Source organism: Gracilinanus agilis, chromosome 2 (assembly GCF_016433145.1).
Source record: "Gracilinanus agilis isolate LMUSP501 chromosome 2, AgileGrace, whole genome shotgun sequence".
NCBI lineage: Eukaryota > Metazoa > Chordata > Mammalia > Didelphimorphia > Didelphidae > Gracilinanus > Gracilinanus agilis.
Genome location: NC_058131.1, coordinates 182,671,973 through 182,698,855, shown reverse-complemented (window position 1 = coordinate 182,698,855; position 26,883 = coordinate 182,671,973). Strand labels below are relative to the sequence as shown.

At 32.3% G+C, this 26,883-nt stretch overlaps 1 protein-coding gene across 1 annotated transcript in view; it reads right to left on the bottom strand.

Annotated features, from left to right (window-relative positions):
- The window catches only part of ROCK2 (Rho associated coiled-coil containing protein kinase 2), a 155,543-nt gene that overhangs the window by 10,948 nt on the left and 117,712 nt on the right, over window positions 1-26,883 (bottom strand). Inside the window, exons 9-29 of the mRNA XM_044659556.1 lie at window positions 26,709-26,868; window positions 23,232-23,295; window positions 20,626-20,717; window positions 20,449-20,497; window positions 19,758-19,893; window positions 19,536-19,627; window positions 18,488-18,734; window positions 18,054-18,160; window positions 16,536-16,695; window positions 13,392-13,552; window positions 12,711-12,895; window positions 10,412-10,481; window positions 8,655-8,758; window positions 8,329-8,515; window positions 6,808-6,901; window positions 6,616-6,710; window positions 5,651-5,830; window positions 5,092-5,266; window positions 2,112-2,182; window positions 811-899; window positions 237-315 (exon numbers count right to left, since the gene is read on the bottom strand). Coding sequence (XP_044515491.1) covers window positions 237-315; window positions 811-899; window positions 2,112-2,182; window positions 5,092-5,266; window positions 5,651-5,830; window positions 6,616-6,710; window positions 6,808-6,901; window positions 8,329-8,515; window positions 8,655-8,758; window positions 10,412-10,481; window positions 12,711-12,895; window positions 13,392-13,552; window positions 16,536-16,695; window positions 18,054-18,160; window positions 18,488-18,734; window positions 19,536-19,627; window positions 19,758-19,893; window positions 20,449-20,497; window positions 20,626-20,717; window positions 23,232-23,295; window positions 26,709-26,868 — 2,597 coding nt within the window. The remainder of the gene's footprint in view (window positions 1-236; window positions 316-810; window positions 900-2,111; window positions 2,183-5,091; window positions 5,267-5,650; window positions 5,831-6,615; window positions 6,711-6,807; window positions 6,902-8,328; window positions 8,516-8,654; window positions 8,759-10,411; window positions 10,482-12,710; window positions 12,896-13,391; window positions 13,553-16,535; window positions 16,696-18,053; window positions 18,161-18,487; window positions 18,735-19,535; window positions 19,628-19,757; window positions 19,894-20,448; window positions 20,498-20,625; window positions 20,718-23,231; window positions 23,296-26,708; window positions 26,869-26,883) is intronic.

Below are 26,883 nucleotides of genomic sequence, written 5' to 3'. Positions count from 1 at the left end.
TTCTTTAGAAAGGAAAGAAACACTAAGTTCCTTTAAAGAATTAGAAATGAAATAGATATAACAGATTTATCAACGAATAAATAGATCCTATTATATATAAAGGACTTGAGAATACCTCTGAAGAAGGCTCACAGATTCTCTAAGTAGAAAGCAGAAAAGGTAAACATGGTGAACAGTTTGATCATGGGTATCTTGTATGATATATCCTGATGGGAAGGGAAAAAAGGCCACATTACCTGAAATATCCTTGGAATCTCTTTGGAATCAGCTCTATAAACATCTGTCTGGGTGACTGGTCGGACATGGAACAACTTGCTATAATAGTGTTAAGGAAAGGAACAAAAAATATCAGAAAAGGATAAAAATATGTCAATTATTATTTCAAAAGACATATTAAATTAACTTCACACACTGAACAAGATTATTACTTGAGTTTTTTAGAAAGTCTCCTCCAAAATTCTAAATTTCTACACTTTATTTCCTAATTCACAATTTAGTTTCAAATAAGACACATTCTTTAAAAACTCAAAATAAAGATGAACCTTAAAATAAATAATAAATAATTAAATTGATATTAGCATTAAATCATGTACTAATACTTGTTTAAGTAATGTGCCCAACGTTTAAAGAAAACAACAACAATAGCTATATTCTACAGTGTATAATTTTAAATTCCCAAATGTAATGCTGACATCAATTTATTCAACAAATGGGAAAATGTATGCCAACTACTCAAATAAAGCCACATTAATTGAATATGTAAGGTGAGAAAATTTACATTTACTAACCACTCTGTGTTGAAATACTTACTCTATATCTAATACCATGTAAGGATTAGACTGTTCTTTATCTTGTTCACTGTCATAGAAAAGAATCTTCTTACTGCTTACAATCACATACTGTTAAGAGAAAAACATTTAACTATTAAGGTTCATGTTATTTCAGCCTTTGTTTCAATTACTTTTTTCTTGCAAGCATATGAAATTCTTTTATAGCAATAAAAATCAATGTCAGAACACAAAATAAAAATAATTAACAAAATGTACTTGAAGGAACTTTAGTAAAAATGTTATTATTTAAATAGTTAATGATTTTTGCTTGAAATGCCTTTATTTATTTATTTTAAAGGATTTTTTTAACCTTTACCTTCTGTCTTAGAATCAATACTATGTATTGGTTCCAAGGTAGAAGAGCACTAAGGGCTAGGCAATAGGGGTTAAGTGACTTGCCCAGGATCACACAACTAGGAAGTGTCTGAAGCCAGATTTGAAACCAGGACCTCCTGCCTCTAGGCCAGACTTTCAATTCACTGAGCCACCCAGCTGCCCCCTTGAATTGCTTTTAAAAAGAACAAAGTTTCAAAGTATAATAAAAGGTGTTTATACAATAAATTGGGGTTCTAAGATAGAACAGCCATAAACCCCGTATTACTGAAACTGACATAAGAATGAAGAGAATTTTAACAATTTTCAGAAATGCTTTCTGAGTCTGAATGAACTGCAATGTTCTTTCTTAAGTACTATGCTAATTCAAGGCTATTGAATTTATCAATGATATTAGATTTGCATGTTAAACAGAACTTTACTATATTGCTATTAGTCAAATAATAAGTACCTATTAAATATGTCATAATTCCATCTAATAGTGGTAAATATGATACAGAAGAAGCAATAATCTACAGTTAAACTTTTGCTAACATTGTATGTTTTTATTCTTCTAATGAACTTGTTTTTCCACTATTAATAAAAACTCATTTAAATGTCATACTGAGAAAGATTTTGTTCTATAATTTTCTTATCTAAAGGGATTTATGCTAGTTTTATTGCTCAATAACCATAAACCCCTTCTGCAGTAAAGTTGCTGTACAATTTTACTTGCTACAACATTATTTTGCAATCAACACAAATCTTCTTTTCTGATTAGCAGCTAATATCTAAAGCTATATATGTATCTGCCTAAGTACTACTATGGACCAGGGCTGATACCTCCAAGGCTTGGATCAAAAAAGTTATAAGCTAAAATAGAATCCAAAGATTATGTAAAATGTACAAGTGACAAACTCTTTCTGGGAAAATAACACTATGATTTCTAACCATATAATATCAAATTACCTTTTTAACCCATCCAAACTTCTTAGTGTTGTTTCGTACAGGCAACGAAAGCCATCCTTCTAATCTTGATTCTGCAAACAAGCAAAGGAATAATAACTCAAATAAATACTTTTTAGGATTTGTAGGAACAGAATTTTCATTTAAATATTATGAAGCAAGACTAATCTGTTCCTCAATGCTCTCATCATTACAATTATCTATAATTCACAAATATTAGTTACTGTAAGCAAATGCAAATTTTTTTCAGTTCATTGCATTCTATAGCTCTTTTACTCAGGCAAAAAATTCTAAAACGTGCATTTATGGTCTTTGAAGGCAGTAGCAAAATAGTAACTCCAGTCATATTTTGGTGGTACATCTTAAGAAATACTTATCACTTTAGAAATAACTTTAACTTGGGGCAGCTATGTAGCAAAATGGAAAAAGCACTAGGCTTGGAGTCAGAAGGACTGGGGTTCAAATCTGGACTCAAATACTTCCTAGCTGTGTGAGCTGGGCAAGTCACTTAACCCCAATTGCTTAGCCCTTGCCTTTCTTAGAGTTTTTACTAAGACACAAAGAGCTAAAAAAAAAAAAAGAAAAGAAAAATGCTTTAACTGTAACAGATCTTTCCTTTAAAGATGATGCACAGTTAAAAATTGAAACATTTATGGAGAAAGGAGTAGATGGAGAATGTTTAAAATGTTTTCATGAAGATAAAATGGAAGTTACAAATTACAAATCAATGTTACAACACAGGGCAAAAAAATCTCACTATAAATAAAGTTGAAACAATTATTTTAAGTAATACTTAATGCAAACAAAATGCCAGTTCAATAGCTGAACCTAGTAATTCTGGGTTTTGATCTGGGATTTGATCTATATTTCTAAAGGTGCTATTCAGTCTTTTTTTGGGGGCGGAATATTAGTATAGAGATTTCATAGAATATAGCACGCACCCAGGGAATGTAAAAGGAAAAACTATCATAAAAATCAAGATATAGTTTTAATTGCCTGGTCATTTACTGAGACAAAGAGGCTGCCTTGCCAGATAACCTTATGATTTTAGGAGTTGATGTAAGATTAATAATCAAAGCTAGTATTTAAAATGACATTTTCTAACATTTTTCCTTATTATCTTAGAAAATGATGAGGACAAAGAAATAGCCTATTATGAGAAAATTAAAGAACAAATATGTTTCACAGCAACTATTTTACTTTATAGTCTTCTTTTAAAATGACCTAAAATTGAACTCTTGCAGTTATGATTCCTATACATTTTTGTACTTAATCACACGTTGCTTTGGATTATACATATTTGTTTCATGTGTGTGTATGGTATTCTCCACTCAACTTCTCCTTTCAATGGCTTATCATTCCTGGGAAAGGATCCTGGGTTTGTGAAGGCTATGACAGGAGAGTACAAGGTTCAGAAAGCCCTATCTAGCAATCTAGAAAGGTTTCCAGTATGGTCTTCTGATGGAATGCATATCTTTTTAAGGACCAGTGTAGCTATGCTGAGAAAGGCTGGTGATCAGAGGGTTAAGCCATTAGACAAGGAATATTTTTTTCCATCAGAGCAACTCATTAAATAACAACCAGGGCAAATGATCTATATTTGTGAATAGGGTATACCTGTAGATTTACATTAATGTTCAATAACTCCAAGTATTATATTTTATAAAAAGTTTATTAATAATCAATTGAAGTAGAAGAAATAAAAGAACAAAAGTAAAAGCCTGAGTAAAATTCTCCTGCCTGGCACTCACTCCACCAGTCAAGTTCAGGGGAAAAAAGAGTGAGGGCGCAGCTACACAAAACTTCCATCTTCCCTTCATTAGTACATTACATAGAAATGTAACTGGGATGCTGGGAAAGAAGAGTCCCTGAGGAGCAAAATCCTAATCACATAACCAAGAGAACCTTAGAATATTGAAATGTTTACCTCTAATCTCCCTACTTAAGTTGTAAGCTTTTTTTAGGACACAGACCAAGTATTCATTCTTTCATATACCTCACAGTACCCAGCCCTGCCATGCTGAGGCTAGAAGTACTGAATATGCTTGTTATTTGTCTGTGTTGATGGCAAAATGGAAAAAAAAATTCTACATCTTTAAACTATGAACTTTAACATTTATATTCATTTTCTTGAAAATAGCTCACAGCAGAGAAATCCTAGGAGCTTTGAAGCCATGCCATTTTCCTATTTCTCTTGTATAATCACAATAGTCTAGTTTCTGCATTATAGTGTGTTGGTAAAACATGTGAGTTTTAAAATCTATACTATAATTAATGAGTTAGAAAAATATTTTGTTAACAATTTTGTGCATATTCTTACATTTCTACTAGGTCTAACAAAAGTCATTAAGAGTTAGTGGATATAGCAACATAACGTTATGAAAATTTTTCAACAAGAATGAAGTTAGAGGAGGGGGAAAACAATCCATGAGTCAAATGGTTTTCAGGATGTCACCTGCACTATCAAGTTCCGAAGAAATGGGTGCACAAGATAAGGATTCTTCCTCTGAGTCAGAATCAGAGTCGAGAAGCATGTGAGAACTGGAAGGCTTAGTAGCAATATTGAGAGAGGTAGAAGAACGTTGATAGGTGAAAGACATGGATTCCATAGTATGTGACTGAGTGATATGGACTAAATACCCAACATAAAAGAACAGAAACATGCCACAAAAAAAAAAAAAGGTTATCAGGAAATCAAACAGAATAGTTTTTTTTTTAAAATTAGTTATTACATTATATGATGAGCTACTAAAACAAACGTGAAAGTAAATGTTTTCTCTTTTAAAGCATTATCAGAAGTTAAAAAAAAAAGAAGAGGTGAAAAATGGTAGAAACAAGATACATGTTTTCCCATATATAAATACTGGCATTTACACCTATCTAAAGAAAAATACACCACAGACCTTGAGATAATCAATTACCTGATTTTGATTCTGGGCCACAAGACTTTTTATAAAAATAAATAAATGTGCTGAAAACAAACCTGTACCTGGGAACCCATCATCTGCTTCAGCTTCCCCTGGCCCACTGCCTATACTGGAACTATCCAAACCGATATGTAAGGCTTGGAGCTGCGATCGAAGTTGTTCAATATCACTATCTTTACTGTCCAGGGTCATTTGCAGTTCAATTCGAATTTGGCTTTCTTCAGCGATTTGCTGTAAAAGAAAAAATATTTTTGCTCCAAGTTAGATATGGTGTATGCAAAACTAGGGTGGGGTATGTGTGTATGTGTGTGCGTGTGCATGTGCACAGAGGTAGATTCACTCCATCAATGTAAAGTAACAACTTGTTCATAACTTAGTTGATAGTGTCTACAGTTACAAGTTAAATGACTTGGTCAATGTCTCAAAGCTGGAAGATGGAGAAGGAGAAGGGACTCACTGCTTCTAGGTGTGATACACAACTCATTAGATTAGTCTCATTCTTCAAGAAATGTTTTTCTGAAATAGGCTAGCAATGAAACATAAGATACATACAATTTTTTAAAAATCTGAGTGCTATCTAGCTACTAAGGAAAGTTTCCAAAAAAAGATTCTTACAGCTTGCATTTCATTCAGTTCTTTTTGATATTTGATCATCTGTTGAGTTAACTTTTCACGTTCTGATTTAAGTTCCATATGTAGTTTTCTGTTCTCTTTCTCTTTCCTCCTCACATCCGTGTCAGCACCACGCTTGGGAGGTTCTTTTCGATTCATAATCTCAGCCAATTTATTTACAGCCTAGAAGAGGCAAAAAACAAAACTGTTTACTGTCAGTTGTTTTCTCTACATCTCACTATTAGCTATGATGTAAATACCTATAACACCCTTTGTACCACAAAACAGGCTACAAAATACTATATACAAGTTTTTATGTTTTAAAATGCCCCTGTTCTTTGGTCACTTTAAGTACAGGAACACATAAATACCAATCACATTCACTTACCCTTCATTACCCCCCAATCAAAACCCTGTTGCTGGCCCTTAGAGTTTTAGAAGAGTCCTAGAGATAACTGTTTGAAGATAGTACTGATTCCATTTACCTTCTGTCCACTGTCAATTCTTATTTTTTGAAATAGTTCTACAATAGAAAAATCTCCATTTTTCCTCATGAAAAAGGAAGCTTTGTCTGAAATGCTTTAGTACTATCAATCGGAGAGCAAGGAGAATGATCAATAGTTTAAAAAAAATCTAAGTGAACCAAGTTTGATGATGCTCATTCAAAGAGAAAAATTAAATATGAGTTTGTAATAAAGCCTTGGGCAAAAGAAAAGGATAGCAACAAATAAAATATAGCTATGTCATAAATATCACATTGGAAATAACCTCTACAACAAACTGAATTTTTACCATATCAGAGCTTACAAAAATTAGGAATAGAACCTTTATTCCTCCACAAAAAAATTTCAGAATCTTAATCATCCTTGAATGAATCCAATCTATAATGGACCTATAATGAGAATATAAATATAAAAATATAAAATAATATAAAAATGGACTATGCTTATATTTTCCATTACAATTACCTGAGTTTTTAGTGTTCTCTCATTTAAAAGCTGTTTCTCAAACTGTGATTTAATAACTGATATATTTGTCTCTTCATCTTTCAACCTGGATATTTCTGAAATTTAAAAAAAATGAGGATTGCTTATAAAAGTAAACTTTAAAATAAGCTATAAGCAGACTAAAAATGTATTTTATTCCTAGTTGATACATACGCTCTTGGACTTCTTTGACTTTATTATTCAGTTCTTCTTTCTCATTTGCAAGATTAGCCACATCACTAGTTAGTGTCCTATTAGCCTCTTCAAGCTAGGAAATGAAAAGAAATATAAAGTAAAACCCCTTAAGTTCTAGTTAATTGTGAAAACTTTTTATTTTGTCATTCTCTCCTTTTTTTTTCTTTTGGCATTATCTTGTAGAAACTCATTTTCACTTCTTTCATTTTTCTGTTTCTACTATTACCCAAAAGATTTCTTTTTCTATTAATATGCGTGTCGTAAACTAAAAAAGATTCACCCAGATCTCAGAATTGTACATGTTATAGAAATTAAATTATATGGCTTTTGTCTTCAAGTAGGATTCTTGCGGGAGGGGAAATAAGCCAGATCATTTTCTGGGATCTCAGAAGCATTTTGAAAAAAATGTAAGTATTAAAAATTATAATTCCTAACTTCTTAGAATCCAAATAAAAAATTATATAGCACAATTGAGATTGTGTGTGGAGAGGTATAAATTTCTCCTACTTGTAATTATTTGCTTTCTTCATACATTTTCTTAAAATATTTTATGGAGTTCTGAAGAGTCAGACACAACTACAAAAAAGTGAACAACAAAAATATTTTACCCCTGAATTTCTTAACTTCCCCATCTATGCATCTTTTTATCTTTAATAAAAATGTGACAGCAAAGCCTCTCTTCTATGTGACACTCACTGTCAAATAAACTGTCAATGATACGTGACTAAGCAGCAATAATATCAAAGGAAAAAACTGGTATATACATGGAAATGTTTCTATTTCGTAGTGAGCAATGCAAGGATAGTAAATGAGCATTATTCAGAATTTGATTAGACTGGGTTCTAAACTTCACTGAACATTGCTACATTGGTTTAATGAAATAACTTGTTTTTATTTTCATTCTACCAAAGCCCTAAGAAAGAATGGAAGAAAAAAAATATGCACCTAACCTATAACGTAGTTCAAGTTTTAATTTTTTCTAACATTCCACCTTAGTATAATTAGTTTAAAGTTCCTTTCAAAATGTATTTTAAAAAAACAAACAAACATAGAACCGTTTCTATTTCATATGGATTACATACCTCATTTATACAGTATTTTGTGATTTGCAAAATGTTTTCCTCCCTGTTTCTTAAGATAGATGGCACATATACCAGTAGCCCCATTTTACAAATAAGAAAAGTGAGGTTCACGTAAGTTAATTGCTTGGCACCATATAGCTAGTAAATGTCAAAACTAGCTTTCAAAATCAGATCTCCTGATTCCATGTGAAGTGTTCTATCCATTGCTAGCCTCCTTAGCAACTTCATTGTATTAATTAGGTTTAATATATGAGTTAACAATTAGAAAATGGTTCTTCCTAGAATTTTTCCTAAATTGTTACAAGGGAGCTAAGAATTAAATAAATTCAAGATTTTAATACTAGTATTGGCTCTAGAAGCAATTTATCACAGAATATACATTTTAATAAATTAAAATTGTAAGAGATCATTTACTTACAGACGCTATCGTAGCATCTTTTTCTGCAAGTTCTTGCTTGTGTCGAGCCATCATCTCTTTAATTTCCAGTTCTTTCATGATCTTCTCTTTTTCCAAATCAGAGTACTGTTCTTCAGCAATAGAACGGGCTAGCTGCTCTGAATCAGCTTTTGTCAAAGTGATCTCAAGTTGTGCAGCCAAGGAGTCCCTGTATTTTCAGAGATATAATAATTTAGTGGAAACATATTTATTGCATCTGTTTAACACAGTGCCTGTGAATTCCATTTTGACTTAGTTTTCCTTTGTACTGCTCCTTATCTTGAAGGAGAACAAAATTTAACTCTCACCTTTCGTCCTGTAATTCCTGGTTCTTCTGCTGCATTTCTTTGCAAAGTTTAGTCTTCTCTTGACATTCTTCTTTAAGCTCTCGAACTTGTGTTTTATAGAGAGTCTGAATTTCAAAATGTTAGAACGAAATGTAAAAGCCACCATTAATGCCATAAAGAATGAGACTGAAGCTTCTATTTTTTAAGGTGTCACAAGATATCCTTGTTCTACCTAGAGCTAAAAAAAATTAACTAATGGTATCTTTTCTAGGTCCTAGAAATGATGTAAAAAGCTATGATTTTAACAAAGTATCTGCCAGTTAGGAGATACTTATGTTATGTGATCCAGGAATCATAGTGAAAACTCTAGGGTGAACAAAAAAGTACATTTTGCATTTATATTTATGGGTACTTGACTGGAGAATGTAATGTGCTCATTGAATGAAGTTAGATGGGTTTGTCTAATGGAATTAAAGAGTAGGATTAGTAACAATGGACAGAAGTTGTAGGAGCAAATAGGAAAAACTTTATAAAATTAGAGCTGTCCAAAAAGCAAAATAGGCTGACTTTGGAGGCTTTGGGTTCCCTAGCATTTGAAAGTTTTGAAGTAAAGATCACTTGTTACATTTGTTGTAGAGGGACTTCTTGTTCAGGTCCTGGGTTTGACTGACTTTTGAATTCCTTTTCGGGTCTAAAATCCTGTTTTAATGATTTCTGAATTAAATACTTATTCAAGTAAAAAAGTCAATATATGCATAAATTATTTTTATTTCTCTTGATTTCCTGAATAAATAACTTCAAATAAAAAAAAGTTGGGAAGTCCTTTTAAACTTATCTAATTCTTCTAAACATATGTGTAGGAATGTATGGATGTATGAGATTTTCAGTAGTCTTTTCCCTTATTAAAAAACCAATTGAGGGGGCAGCTAGGTGGCTCAGTGGATTGAGAGCCAGGCCTAGAGACAGGAAGTATTGAGTTCAAATTTGGCCTCAGCCACTTCTAGCTGTGTGACCCTGGGCAAGTCACTTAACCCCCCTTTGCCTGGCCCTTACCACTCTTCTACCTTGAAACTAATACACAGTACTAATTATAAGATGGAAGGTAAAGGTTAAAAAAAAATCAATTGTTTAATTTTATTATTGTTCACACTAATCAACCAAGCTTGAAATGTGACTACATCTGAGTGTCACAGAAAAATTTTAAAGATGTCTCCACTACAGAAGCTAGTATAGTGAAGAAGAACATGCCATGAAGGCGGAGGGAGGGGAGGGGGGAAGAAATCTTGTTAGTTAATGGTATATTTTTTAAAAAAGATTGGAAAATCATCTCACCAACCAACTTTTCCTGTTAAATATCCATTTCTTCATTATAAAAATGAATTCTTCATAACATTCAAACATATAACTACTGGTCCATTATCAGTAAGATATGTGTCTATAACTAATTTTCTTTCCATCAGGGAATAGCGATATATTTGCACTAACATGCACTCTTTGGTCGAATATTATGTTTGGATTTGGCTATATTGCATATGAACAAATAATCCAAAAGCCTCTGACTTCAAAACTTCGCATTAACTAATACTGCAAATATCTTAATTAAAAAAAAGCTGGTCTAAATTTTGATAAGCTATGTAAAATAAAATTTTGGTCTGGTAAAACATTTTTAACTTAAATCTGTGAGAATGACTTATTTCTTTAAAATGCATCCTCCAGTTTCATCCTACTAATAAAAAAAAATGAGATAATTTTTCAATGAAAGTATTTGGGAAACCTACCGAGAAATATTGTTCTGCTTCAAGCTGATCCTGGAGCTCTTTCATTTGTCCATCTGCATCTTGCCTTTCTCTGTTAGAACATTAATTCATAAATTTAGGTTACCATTATTTAATAAACATATATGCCTAAAAAGACTTGTGAAGTGAAGTGAGCAGAATCAAGAGAATGTTGAACACAACAACAACAATGTATAATGATCAACTGTGAATGTCTTAACTATTATCAACAAGGCAAGGATCCAGGACAACTCCAAGGGATTTGTGATGAAAAAAGTTTTCTATTGCCATAGAAGGAATGGATAGAATCTGAATGCAGATTGAAACATACCATTCTTCACTTTATTTTCTCCACGAATTTTCTCTAGTTTAAGTAAGATGTCTTGTTTCACAACATGACAAATAGGAAATATGTATTATATGATAATATATGTATTACCTCGACCATATTACCTGCCTTGTTGAGGGGGTGAAGAACAATATATACATACATATATATATTTGAACAGGGCTAATGTAAAAATTTTTTTCTTGGATAAGCATATTTATTACAATTCATTATATATTTATAACAAATAATATGTATTATATTATTGTTGTTACTTATTATGATAACTTAAAAAAACCTATATACACATAATGCATAACAAGGAAATCATAGGGCAGATTATCTAGTTCAACTCTTTCACTTATGTATTAAGGAAGCAGATCTAGAGATCCAAATGAATTAAGTCAAAGAATTAATTAATGATAATATCCATTAGGAGGCCAACTATGCAAAAAATAAACTACAATCTAATAATTTTGGTTTAAGCATTTAAATGAGAAGCTAGAAGGAAATGATGCAGTCATTCATTCAGCTCTGTTCTGATGAAGCAATGGGGATCATCACATTAAACAAATGGAAAAAAGTCTGAAGTATCAAATGATCTAAAAACACTCTTGAGCACTAGTTCTGTCATTTACTAACAATGTGAATTTAGAGAAGTCTTAGATCAGTTTCCTCCTATGAGCCACAGGAATAATATTTTCAGACAGGCAGTATGATGTATTAATGAATCAACTTTAGAGTCATGGGATTGAGGTTCAAGTCCTATTTCTGCCACATACTGTGAGACTTTGTTAAAATCACTAACTTTTTAGAGCCTCAAGTAACTTTTTAAGATTATTAAATTACAAAGATGAAGATTTGTACTGGTGAAAGACATTCCTTACCACATACATATTACACTCATAAAAGCAAAGACCTATTAAAAACAAAAACATGTAATATATGCACTACATATGCCTGAAAGGGCCAAAAGGAATAAAACTTTGTAAATCTCATCACACTAAATTAATAAAGAGCCAAAGAGAGTATAATTTAAACCAGTAAGTGCTGAATTTTTCTTTATCAAATTTTAAAATGCTACCCATGCTTTCATATCTTTCTTTTTTTTAGACCCTGTACCCTTTTGTTTTAGTATCAATTCTTTTTTTTCCTCTTTAATTTAAACCCTTATTTTCTAAGAATCATTATCGAGTATTAGTTCCAAGACAAAAAAAGCTGTTAAGAGCTAGGCAATTGGGATTAAGTGGCTTGTCCAGGGTCACAAAACTAGGAAGTATCTGAAGACAGATTTGAACCTGGGGACTTCCTGTCTTCAGGCTTGGTTCTCTATTCACTGAGCCTCCTAGCTGCTCCCTTAGTATCAATATTAACAGAAGAGTGACAAGGACTAAGCAATAGAAGTTAAGTGACTTCCCCAAGGAGGATGTATCTGAAGCTATATTTGAATCCAGATCCTCTCAACTCTAGCACTTATACTCTATCCACTGTGCTGTCCTTTTCACATTACTTTTAAAATATAAGGAATCATACTGATTGAGCTATAACCAATAATCAAGGGGGAAAAACCTAACTAATGTCTTCTAAGTGAATCTGACAAGCCACCCTATTCATCGTATTATTTTGGTAAAAAATATTGAAAGAATACTTATCTTTATTTTGAAAATAAAAATATACTAAAGCTGACAATCATCATTGAGTCAAATGGAATTAAACTAGTTATATTATCTTCATTTATAATACACGGAAAAGACTTGGGAACTAAGGTACTATTCTTTTCAGTTTTGTGAGGCTATATAAAAAATAGGATTTTAAAATTTGGTCCATTTGAAAGTTTTGCATAAATTATTCTACAATTATAATGATCTTCCTTCTAACTAGTTCTAATGGTGTAGAGTATCCTGTAATTTAAAAAACAACCCAGGAATGGAGAAGTGGGTATCAGTTATTGAAGGTGTACCAATATTTACTTACTTGCGAAGCTCAATATTTTGCTTTTCCAGACTCATTTTGATTTCCATGAGATGATTATTTTCTTGTTTCATTTGTTTTTCAGACATTTTCAATGTATTGACTTGTTGTGTTTGCATCTTCAGGTCATTTTGTGTGAGGCAGCGTTTTTGTGTTTCTTGTTCTATTTTTAAGGTCAAATTTCTGACCTGAAAGATACATTTTTCTCATGTTGGTATTATTGGTTTTTCTCACCCTGATATATTAAATATAAGTAATTTCATTGCTAAGTAAAGATGGCTCTTGGCAAAGAATAAAGATTTTTCTTCTTAGATATTTCTTAAGTATATATTCCATATTTAATTTATTTTTATATATTTTTATTTAAATACTGACTTAAAAATGATAATGATTAGTAGCTAATAAAGCACTTTTTCTACAGTAATCCTAATTAGGTAAGTAGCATATTATCATATTGACTTTGCAAATAGGAAAACATGCTAAGAAAGATGAGCTGGTTTGCTTGAAGTCAGAGAACTAAAAAGTGACAGAGGCAAGATGTAAATTTGTCTTCTCAATCACTTGCTTTCCACTCTACCCTGTTGCTTCTTAAGATACAGTCTGAATTGTCAGAAATATATACAAAGGATTATTTCAAATCTATAAATAATTTTAACATTGATCATTTATTAAAATTCTTCTTACATCCTCATTTAGTTTGTCCTTCTGTTTCAAGAGTTCATTGACTTTCTGTTGGGATTGTTTGAGGTCACAATCTAACATCGAACATCTTTTTTCAGCTTCCAACAAAAGGTTTTCCACCTTTTGTTTTAAAGTTCTTTCCTCTAGTAGTTTCTTTTCCATTTCTATTGAAGGATGAAAGAGGGAGGAATGGGAAGAAACTGTTACAATAATGAACCAATTTGAGCAAAATAGAAGGATAACAAACAGAAACTAAAAAAAATTTTTTAAAGACTAGGTCTCTAATTCACATAAGCAAGCTTATGCTTACAGGCCTGAGCTCTCACTTGCCCTGTTTCTGACTGAGGTAGATCCTGCTCTCCCCAGGTAAGCTGCTGGTCCCAAGCTACTGGAGGCAATGATATCAAGAATAGATAACTGACTTAGTTCACTAAAGCTCACGGTTCCTAAACTTCAGAAATCTGCTAGTCTCATCTTCCTTGTAGCAGATTACATACAAATAGTACCATATCCATCACACAGATTTGACTTTAACTTTGTACAAATTTTTACATAAAGGCAATAGTGGTATAATCTATTAGTTTCCACTTTTTTGAAGGTATTCCTATGTGGTTATTCAATTTCCAAATATTTAAAATTCTCTTGACTTTCTAGTTCGCATAATTTGAAACTGTATAAAATTTTTATTCCAGTAATTATATCCTGAACTCAAGGTAGTTCTTACTTAATAAATTATGTGTTGGTCTTTAGTAGTATTATAGGAAGGAACTGTACCTCAACTGATTCATGATTCAGGCCAGAAATGAAGGCAAATTAAGATTGTGTTTTCCCTAAACTGAGCGTTAGAATGACCTAGCTATGTATATAGAAACCCATATCCACCACTTCCATTCCTCTTGAGAAAACTTAATCAGTGGTAAGTGTCATCTTTCATCTAAATATGACAAATTAGCTGCAGAAATTTGTTTCATCACACTCTCCTGGGCTGGGGCAGTGACATGCAAGGAGATGCTAAAATTTTTTCTTTTATCATGCCCAGCTGGTATTCAGTTAGTATAGGCATGATTCTTTTTCCCTTGGATGGCTACATTTATATTCTTTTGGATCAGACATTTTAATTATAATAAAATGCAATTAAAGTCAAAGTGGTGATTTATATGTCAGTCCATTTCTGAATGCCCTGATTTTAAACCAGCTTTAAATGAAAATTGTCTTTCATTAAACACACACAAAAAAAACTGTCTATCAAACCCAAATGTTGCACTTTGATATGAAATACTGTAACTGTATATCTTATAACTAGAGAGGAAAGATTATCTACAGTTATTTCAAAAATGTTTTCTCCATGCTCATGCTTTTTGCCCTTCAAAATTTGGGCTTCAATTAATCTACTGGGGATGGTTTAGTATATTACCTTGGTTAGAGGTCTTATTAAAGAAGTTAATTTTGTCTGATCCTTGGCATCAATGCAAGTTGGTCCGTGACTAAACCAGGCTAAAAATATTGGTCATGGTAGTGTTTAAATTATACAGTGAGAAATGGTACAGTGTATGTACTTATTATCTTCTAATGTTTTTCTTACACAATCTTGGAATCCAATAGCTCAATATTTTTCAGTGACTAACAAAAGATTCTATTCTAAATGAAAATGAATTATTTTCAGTTTTTTCTCCTAATACTGACAATGGGAACAACAAACTAACATAGTATGAATGATAACTTGAAAAGGCCTAGTTTGTAGGTTCATTAGTTACTAATTTTGGCTGTGAATATTTGTTTTACATGAACAGATCTGACTCATCAAAGTATGTCCAATATAAGTTTCTCTTATACCCTTAGAGCCCCTTATTCATTTGGGAAACATTTTGGTGTAGTTGTTCTAATATGAAGAACACCAAGATGTAATTTGTGTGTAAATCAATATCCTCAGATGCAGTAATACAGTAGAGAGATCATATCAATATATGTGAACTTAATATCTTCTGACAGATGAATTGCAACATTCAAACACAATCACACAAAAGTTACTCAAATGAAGAAAAAAATGGGCATTTCAAATGCTACTCCAAAATACACCGTTAACCAGAGCATAATACACAAAATATATAATTCAACAAATAGCAGAATTTCAGATATCCAAATCCTTGTCCAATAGCATAGAGATACCCAGCATAACATTATCCCCATTCAACAATGATTCTTAAGTGTTTCTGTCTGGACCTAGGATTTTACTAATGGAAGTTAATGAATGGTGCTCCAAGTGAGGAAATTCCTTCTACTAATAGAGATCAGAAATTATTTTTGCAAATTAGTCTTAGCAGTTGGGAGGGGAGGAGAAAGAAGATAATATATTATAAATAAATACTACTGTAATGCCATTTAGTCATTTGTCCAAAATACAGTTGCTAGCAATGATATTAACTAATGTTTGTACTTTAGCACCATTAATTCTCCTAAGCATGAATTACTACATGAACACCATGTGATTATTGTATATGCATAAAACTTCCAAATCTGAATTCCAAAGAACTAGAAACAGCTTCCCCAATTCTGTATTTTTTCCCTCTGTGGTAAGGCAAAAGGGGAATCTGCTGAACTTAAAGCATGATATAAGATCTAATAATTGCAAGTAGATAGATATGTTGTTTTTCCTTTTAAAGTGACTTTAGACTTTTTAAGTTATTCTAAAATATTTGAATCACGATGCTAGGAGGAAACTCCAGAAGTCATTGTCCTGACTTTAGCCACAGATTAAAACTCCTAAATCAAAACAGTATGGGTCAAAATTACTTTAAGTAAAATAAGTAAACAACAAATAATATACCTTTATTCTGTCAAGAGAGAATAACCAGTGAATGTAGAGTAGGTCAGTCATCTAACACTTCATATTCTGTAAATCTATCATTATGAGTGACAAAAGAATTGCAAAATAGCATAAAACAAACTCTTTTTAAGAGCAAAAGATCTAAATGTCTTTGTTTTTAAGTTATTGATACAAATTTAAAAAGAAAGAAGCTGTTGTAAATAGATTTTTTCAGCATATAAATTTCTAATATTTTGTTACAAAATACAGAAATATGTTCCAACTAAAAAACTTGATTTTTTTTCTTTGCAAAGTTAGAAAGCATTCTCAGATAAAATGCATACCTTTCATTGCTTCTGACTTGGCCTCCTCAATAGATTCATAAATCTTATTCTTATCTGCTAACCGTGCTTTTGTAGTTTTATGTTCTGCTTCTTCTTGTTCCAAGCTCTGCTGTATAACTTTTAATTTGTATGTCATATCTATTTCCATGTTACTTTTTTCCTATTAAAGAACATTTCAAATGAATATTCTAAATGAAAAATTAATGGGAAGGGGGAAAAGGAAGAGAATAAGCATTTATTAAGTGCCTACTATGTGTCAGGCACTATACTAAACACTTTACACATGTCTTGAGATTATTAATAGACCTATAATTATAAATGTGCTTTCTAAAGTAGGATATTTTTTAAAAATAAGGCAAAAAAGGGGGCAGCTGGGTAGCTCAGTGGAGAGTCAGGCCTAGAGACAGGAGGTCCTAGGTTCAAACCCGGCCTCAGCCACTTCCCAGCTGTGTGACCCTGGGCAAGTCACTTGACCCCCATTGCCCACCCTTACCACTCTTCCACCTATGAGACAATACACCGAAATTAAGGGTTTAAAAAAAAATAAAAAATAAAAAAAAATAAGGCAAAAGAAAACTGAATTTAATGAAAACAAAATATAAATTTAACTCTCCAACTCCTAAATATCATGGGTATGATTTATTGCTTTGTCATGTTTTATCACTTCAAACAATGAAAATAATAATTTCACAACTTATATTATAGAGTGGTTAACAGTTTTCAAAGTGCTTCCATAAGCATTTTCTTACCAGATCTTCCCAAAATCCTATGAAGTAGGGAGGTTAGGTATTTTGCTCTACATTTTACAAGTGATGAAATTAAGGCCCAAAAAAGTTTAGTTGAGTTATTCAAACAAAACAGTGGTATAGTCAGAAGAACTAGGTTCTCTCCTGACTTCTAAGCAAGTGCTCTTTTCACTGAATGAGAATGTCACTTTAAAGGGTAATTTGTAAATGATGAGAAAAGTTATAGATCTAGATGTTATTTTAACTTACAAAAATACCCCAGAGGTTTATTTTCACAAACTTGTGTGGGCAAGAAACTCTATATGTGACAAGTCACAGGATCTAGGTACAAATGCTGGCTTTGGTACTTAACTTGTGTGACTGTGTGTCGTTATTTAATCTTAAATCTGTTTTCATCTTACGTGTAAAAGGGAACTGATATGTCTAGAATCCCTTCTAGCTATAAACCTTAAACATGACAAAGGCTTAAAATTATGCATCGTGTCCTCTCACCAAATCAAGATTATCCCTTAAAACCACTTCATTTACCATTGCTTGTGAAATTCTCAAGTGCTGAGGCTGCTTGAACAATACAATTGTTACAGGAAACACATCATCCATCCCTCTGCCTAACTGAATTATCATGTGACACATTCATCTACTTGTTTCCCTTTTCCTGGGGCAAATATCCTTCACTACATTCTTATTTTTTTAATGTCTGTAGTCTTGTCTATCTCAAACCTTAGAAAATTCCACGAAACATAAAATTTGTTTTATTTTAAAACACATTTACCTTTTCTAAATCTGTAAATCTCTCTTGTAGTTGTCTCTTCTCTAACTCCATTTTTGTTAATGAAATTTTACCATTTTTAATATCTTCTTCCAAACCAGATATTCTACCTAAAAATTAAAAATTAGTTAAATAAATGAATCCATGAGGTAAAATTCAACTAAGCAGAAAGTTGGAGGATATTATATTATACATATTATACTTCAACATTATTATTTTTAAACCTTATGTGTATGCCTACATACACTTACAGTATGTGAATTCCAAAACTTTATGGACGGAATTCTTGATTTGACTTGTTAGGCACCATAATCTATTAAAAATACTTTAAACTACATAAGAATTACTTTTTCCTTCTTGAGTATCTTGCAAAACTATGAATAAAACTTTAATCACCACATCTAATCTAATATTCCTCAATCTTTACACCATAATACCTTGTAAATCATTAATGACTTCAGATCCATGGGTTTTATCTCTCCTTTCAGATTCTAGAGCTGACTGAAGATTGATGAAATCCTTTTCAAGTTTCAGTTTAGCATTCTCTAGTATGCAGTTTTTGTCTTGTAGTTCCCTATTATTAGATTCCAGCTGCTGAATTTGTTTTGAACTTTCTGTCTGGTTTTTCCGTAATCTGGCTGCAGTATCAGATTCAGTTCGCAGCAAAGCATTGGCTTCATCCAGCTATTGATTCACAAAACAAAAACAAACACATACTTTGTTACAAAAGAAACAACACTGAAAAAATATTTTCTAGGAATTTTTTAAAAGGCACATAAAATAAATAATTAAGCGTATACTGCATGGACCTGTGATTTCATTTTAGCATAGGCATAGCTCCTATCAAGGAAGACAAAAATTCCACCACAACTTGGTAGACAATCTTTGTAAATTGCTATAGTTCAAAATCTCATTATACTTGGATTTTGAAATCAATCTTGGGATGAATATTTATGAATCTGTTTAGACTGTTCCTTAGACAAGAGCAATAAAATCTAACATTAGGCCCATATTTATCAAAATAGCCTAATTTTTTTTATCTTCAATTGCTTTCTACTTCAATCTACATCACTACCAAAGTAGTCTTTAAAACACAACAGTGATCATATCACTTTACTATACAAAAACTTCCATTTCCTATCAGATAAATTAAATATTCTTTAGCCTACCAGTTAAAGTTATGCATAAAAAAACCCGGCAACAGCCTAACTTTCCAGTCACGTTTCATTTACTCCAATCATGAGGCTTCTTCTATAAGACTAGTCTTATTTTCAGTTCTCAAATTATTATAATGTATAATAGTTATTTGTACACATGGCTCATTTCCTCAAGTAGATTTTAAAATCCTTGAAGGAAGGATCATGTTTCTCATCTTTGTATTTTCCAGGACACAGGAGAAAATCATACATAAGTATGCTATAAGTGATTTGTCGAATCAATACATTAGAATTTAATATGAATACCCACGAATTCATGATAGCTTACTTGTCTCTGAAGCTGATTGACTTTTTCATTAGATATCTGAGAGTTTTGATTTCTTTTTTTCAAATCTTCAAGCTGATCTTTTAAGCTGTTAACTGAAGTAAAAAAGGCGTTTCAGTGGGAAAGTCAAACATATAACTCTAAATTTTTACTGATGGCAGAGGATTTCAAAAATTAACTTAATTAAAATAAAACCATTCCACATTAATAGGCTATATCACAAACCATCATTTTCCAGATTCCGTTTTTTGTCTGCTTCATATTCTGCTTTCCGCTGGTATTCTGTATTTTTGTGTTGAAGAAGAGCCTTTTCTCTTTCTAATTGTCTTAATGTAGATTCTACATTCTTTCTTGAGGTAACCTGAAATTATCATAAGGCTGTGGTCAAAGAAACTAACTCTATAAAATTTTAAATCAGCAGTGAATAGTCACAGATGTCAGGTTCAAGCCTACAATGAGCTACCAAAACAGGTAACTATTTTGTTACTATGATATAATATAAAAGTCATACTATAACTAAATGACAAAGTTGTAATATTTTACTTACTACAAAAGGTATTTTTCATTATAGTTTAATTTATCATTAAACTACTATATGGATTAATGAGTCCACATAACAGAAACTAAGAAGAAATTGCTTTGGGACCATAACTTAACATATTGTATTACCAAAAAAATACCATAAAATTGTCAATTCTATTTCACATAATTAGTAAATTCTAGTAATTAGTAAAAGAAAAGGCTAATACAACACAGGAATGCTACAATGTAAACTGGTCTCACAAACCAATGTTACTAAGAATTAACCACTATATTTCATAATATGATAGACTCTACTAATATACTTTCATTACAGGTAAGAGAAAAATATTTTAAAGGAAAACATTTTATAAGCCAATTTAATAAAGAAATTTACCTCTTCATCTAGTTCTTTTGTTATCTTCTCTAGTCGAGTGCTTATCAATCTAAAGAATTTCAAAAGAAATAAGAATAAAACAAGAAAGATTGAATAACATTTCCTATGTTTGCATCATTACTTTGAAAATCTTCCTTGCCTATGAAAATGCCAAGTTTAGTTGTTTTAAAAACATACTTGCACTTCTGGTCCAGGTCCTCTTTGGCTTGTATCTCATTGTTGAGGTGTTCTTCTAATAAGAATAGTTTTTTCTGAATCTGTACAGATTGCTAAGAAACAAAGAATAAAACAAGTATAATTCCCAATAATACAGAAAGGTAAAAGCATGTAATGAATTAAACTAAAATAATGACTAGTCTTTGAAATCAAAAGCAAGAGTATCATTTGTACTAAAATTCTCAAAAACTACCTTAAAAATGAAGTATTGCCTAAAGATTCTTCTTAATGACACTTTTCAAAATTATATTTTTTATTAGTTGTAATAACAGACCACATTTAAAAAACAAAACCGAATTGTCTAAAGCTGAGCAATAGCTTCCTGTGATGATGGTGGTAAAATGAAAGTAAAACATGAAATTTACAGTCCATCTCCTTGCTTTAAATTCTTCAGTCTGAATTTAGATCTGTGGATTTCTCAATAGGATCTTCTGGTCTAAATACAAACTATAACTTTAAAATGAATTTTCTTTGGGAAAATGAAGAATAAAAGACTAGACTCCAGAGTTATACAAGTTTCCTTTGGAGAAAAAGTGTGGCCTTTATTTCAGCCAATTTAATATATAACTATAAAACAAAGACATAAATAATAATCATGGCAGTCTTTTGCTAATTGGATACTAAGCCTCAAAAGCTGTTCTAACTTGGACACAATCCCTTGGGGGTAACTCTTCTTTCCCCCATATCTCCCTTCAAAAATGCTCATATAAATTCTCTGACTGTTCCTTTTAGGAAATAATGTAAAACATATTCCTGAAACATACTATGAATATAATAGAGAGCATGATCAAGAATATTTTGTTTCTAATAACTCTGAAAGATTTTAGAACACAGATCATTGCAAAGAGAACCAGCCAGGGGGTTTAAGAGAGATAATGGCTTAAAAGGTAGAATGATGTACATTTTGAGGCATGATCAATGTGGGAATTTGTTTTGATGGGACTATACATATTTATTATGAAGGTTTTATGTTATTATTCAGTGAAGTGGGATTGGGAGAAGAGAGAGAAGAGATAATAAATATATGCAAATAAGTGAAATGTAAATCTTTTTAAAAGAATATTTTATTTTAAAAGAAAGGGTTGGGATTTTATTTGAATAACTACAATTCATATGCTAAATACTCCATCCAGCTGCTCTACTTGCACTCTAGGAGTATCATGCTTCCCCTAGATAAATTCATTACCAGAAATTTCTTCATCGTGTTGATTACTTTAGCTTTGGTACTCAATACCTCCTCAGGACACTTGGTTGCCTTTCTCCTCTAATTGGAGGGCTGGTGACTGAGCAAAAAACTCCTCCCAAGATTTTCCTTTATAGGGGACTTGGAATTTCCAGCCATTTCATTAAACTTCACCTCATAAGCAGCATATTCCATGCTACCCTTTCATCATTCAGTTTCCTTTTGTATTACTATTTCCCCTCCATTAGATTACAAGCTCCTCTTTCTTTTTCATATTTATAATCATAGATGTTTTTAGTGGTCATCCTAGTCATCTATTCCTTATGAGTAGAATATTTCATATTATGTACTTGTATCCCCAGTGCCAAATACAATGCCCAGCATTTAAAATAAAGCTTAATAAATGCTCGCTGATTGATTAATAAACTACATATAAAGTGTTATATTATGTATCATTTTGTATGCTGATACACATTTTTGTCATAATTACTCTACCATGGATAGTTGTGATGCTGTGACTATATAAAGCATTATTTAATTAGAAATCAGTTATTTGGGGGAGAGGGGCAGCTGGGTGGCTCAGTGTATTGAGAGCCAGGCCTAGAGACAGGAGGTCCTAGGTTCAAATCTGGTCTCAGACACTGTATGACCCTGGGCAAGTCACTTAACCCCCATTGCCTCCTTTACCACTCTTTTGCCTTGGAGCCAATACACAGGCAATTTACTAGAGAACTGAGAAGGGCATGGGAGATAAAGGAGGTTTGAGGGGAATAGGGTTAGGGGGGAGGGAGAAAGGAATTATAAATTTCTAATGACTAAAGAGTACATATGTAAGGGTATTTCAATATTACTTATTCTTATTTTTTTATATACTTATTCTTATTACTGGGCAGCTTGGTGAGGCAGGAATAGAGCAACAAATTTGGAGTTAGGAAGACCTGAGTTCAATTAATTGTGACTCTGAGTAGGTCATATCCTATAACCTCCATTTCTTCATCTGTGAAAGAGGTAAGGTAATGATAGCACTGAACTTACAAGACTGTTGTACAGATAAAAGATAATATAAAGCACCATACAAAGCTTAAAGGCATTATTAGGTGAGGCTATTATACACAATGGAACTTTCCAAGAATTCACTAATTATTGAATATGACAAGCTATAAAAAATGTTTTCTCAAAAGGAACTATTGCAAATATGGATTTATTTTGAATTATTTAGCATTTGATAGCTCAATATAACAATTATGTCAGCATTATGGAGGGGGACTTCATTCAGCAGTTCAGAAGCAAACGTTCAAGACAATAATAGGGGAGTTTCTTATAATATAAATACTAGTAAAATAATTAAATATATAATGTATGGAACACTCAAAAACATACTAACCTCATTTTTCCTTGATTGTACTGAATCATTTTCTGTACAAGATGAAGAAGAATCACTTAACAACCTGTAATTTTTTTAAGAAGGCAAGTAAGTACCCATAATTTAAATACTACTAGAATGTTGCCAATATTCTTAACTACCATACCTAATGGCATTTTATTAATCTTTATCCTTCTTGATCTCTCTACTACCCTCAATACTGTTGATTATCTTTTTTCCTCTCGGATACCTGCTTCTCTTTTAGTCTTTGGGACATTGCTCATTCCTGATCTTTTTCCTACTCATGTGATTGCTCCTTCTTAGTCTCTTTTATTATCATCAGAGTATGCCCACTAACTATGAATAGTCTTGGACCCATTTTCTCTTTACATGCTCTCATTTGATGACTGTACCACCTAGAGGTCAAATTATCATCTCTATGCTGACTCCTAGATATATATTTTCAGTCCTAGTTTCCCTTCTCAGATTCACCAATAACTTATTAGGCATTTCAAACTGGATGTACAGAGGCCTTTAAAACTCAACAGGTCCAAAACATACCTCTTTATATTTCTCCTAAAACTCATTATTCTGAGTTTCCCTATTATTTTCAAAGCTATCACCTTCCTTCCAGTCACCCAGAATCATAACCTTGGCATCCTACCCCCACATATATCCAATGAGCTGCCAAACTTGGCCATTATATTTCTCTTATTTATAGATTTACCATTCTTGTTCAGGTCCTTAAACTTCATCTGGACTAATGTAAGAGTCAGCCTCAAAAGCCCCTCTCAACTCCAATTTCTCACATGGCTATTAAAATGAATTTTCTACAATCTAAACATTTTACCCCTCTACTCAACAAATTCCAGTGGCTTCAAATTACCTCTAGGATCAAATATAAACTCCTCTATATGGCATTTAAAGCTCTTCACAAATTGGCTCCTTCTTGTCTCTTCAGTTTACTCATACTTTACTCCTTTTTCCTCACTTTGTGATTTAGTCATCCTAGACCACTAGTTTTTCTGAAGCAAAATGAAATCCTATCTCCCATTTCCCTTTCCATACTTTGTAACTGGCTGTATTCCAGGTCTTGAATACACTCCCCCTCCTTCCTTACCTTTGCCTCATAGATTCCTTAGTTTTCTTCTAGACTTAATTCAAGTATCACCTTCTTCATAAAATCTTTATTCGACCAATAGTTACTAATGCAATTCTTCCAAAACTTCCTTATATTCTCTCTGCACATACTTAGATGTATATACAATGGTTCCCCCATTAGAGTGTAAGTATTTAGAAGTGAAAAAGTTTCATTTTTGTCTCTGTATCCACAGTACTTGGTGCGCTGCTTGGAATATATCAAGCATTCAAAGTGTTGATTCACTAATTGATGTTCTGTAGGCATCGCAAATTCACTGTGCCCAAAACAGAACTCAATTACTGTCCCTTAAGTTTATCTTTCTAATCCTGACTGCCCTAATATTTTTATATTGCCCTAAAATTTAATAACTAAAATTTAATACTTTCTATAAAGGCACCACTGTTCTTCCAGTTATTCAGGCTCACACATAGGAATTATCCTCTACTCTTCACCTTCACTTACCCCTATAGCAACAGGTGCTAACTAGTGCGTTACATCTCCTCACAATAGCCTCCTCTCTTCACATAACCATCTCTCATTTGAGCAACTATGATAGTCTCCAAATTAAATGATCTCCCTATTCATCCCTATAGTTTCTCTTCTATGCAGTGATGAAGTTATCTTCGTAAAGCACATTATACAACCATATTATTAATTGGCCAATCACAAGATTTTACAAAGTGCCTACTACTTTCCAAGCACAGTTCCAGGTTCTAAGAATACAACAACAAAAATGAAAGTTTTCTGTTCCCAAAGAAGGAAGCTTCTAAGTCCCAACTAAAAGTTGGGATAAAAAAATCTTCTTTGGGAAGATACCTTCTACAAAGACCTATTTTCTACAGAAAACCTTTCTCAACACCTCTTAAATTCCAATGTCTCTCTCTCTTAATTATTTCCTATTTATTCTTTATATGCCTTGTTTGTACTAATTTGTTTGCATATTACTTTCCCATTATGTTGTGAGTTCCCATAGGACTTCTTTTTGTATTCTCAGAGCTTTGTGTTTTCACAGTGTCTGGCACATAGTAGGTACTTAATAAATGTTTATTGATTAACTGGTGATCCTAAACTATTATATCTTTTATTGCCTTTACTGCTAAACACAATGGAAGATAGTCTAAACCAATGATTCCCAAAATGGGCGCTACCACCCCCTGGTGGGTGCTGCAGCGATCTAGGGGAGCAGTGATGGCCACAGGTGCATTTATCTTTCCTATTAATTGCTATTAAATTTTTTTTTAAAATTAATTTCCAGTGGGCTACGTAATATTTTTTTCTGGAAAGGGGGTGGTAGGCCAAAAAAGTTTGGGAACCACTGGTCTAAACTAATGATATCTATTTCCTTTCTACCCACATACCTTAATTCTTTACAATCTGGATTCCCATCTTTAATTTTTTTTTACTGAATCTATTCTTTCCAAAATAACCACTGGTCTTCTATCAGAAAAATTAAAAAAAAATTTTTTTTTTCTAGTCATTGAGCAGGAATGGACTCTTTATGCCCAGGGTCTAAGTACATTGCCTTAGATAAAGTAGGCACTTAAAAAATGTTTGCGAACTTTTGGGATGATCTGGTTTTAATCATTAAGTATAATAACTGAATAGGATATCCCTTGCCTGGTCTACCCTACACATTGCTAATCTTCCTAAAGAGCATATTCCTTCTCTATTTAGAGATTATTCAGAATATCTATTTATATATATAGCTTGATATTCAAAGCTCTTCATGAGGTAGTATCAATACCCCTTTTCTACCATATCCCCTCAAAACTTTCCCTTCTTACACTCTGCATTCTACTTGAATTTCTACAAAGGTTCTACCTTCATATTTCTGTTCACACCATTCCTTTGACCTAGAATACCAATTCCCCTAAATGCTACTTGTATTTCAAAGCCTAGTTCAAATTCCACCTTCATGAAGACTCCCCCCCCTGCTCTGAGTCTAATCACATCTCTCAAACTGCATTGCACTAAGCCTATTTTGTCTTATGGTTAACTTGTACACTTGTCTTATTTCACCTACTCTACTGCTCCTTGAGGAATCCAGGGTTTATCTTTTGCCTCTTTATGTTACAGAATACCTAGTAGAGCCCTGACTTAATATGAATGACTCATAAAGCAAACAGTAAAAGCAAGTGAACAAGATTATTTTGTGTAAGTTGTGCAGAATAAGGACAAAAGACCTTTCACTATATATGATGTTAGAAATCTCTAGGATTAAAAATATTTAAAAATACTTAAATGCTATAAATTTATTTCATATTCTAAACCCAAACAATATAAACTGAAATCTGCTACACATTCAAAAGATAATTTTAGTAAGTTAAAGAAAACATTATTTTCAATAAATCACATACAAATTTTCTCTATAGTAGGTAAAACCTATGAAAGGCAGCTGGTTTCCCACAAAGGCTTTAGGAATTGGAAAGGTTTCCACATCTCCTTTATCATCTTCAATGTCATCAAAATTGCTGCTATCTATGTCACTGCTGAGTTCAGGTACTACTGGAGCTGCAGCTATAAGGACAAAAC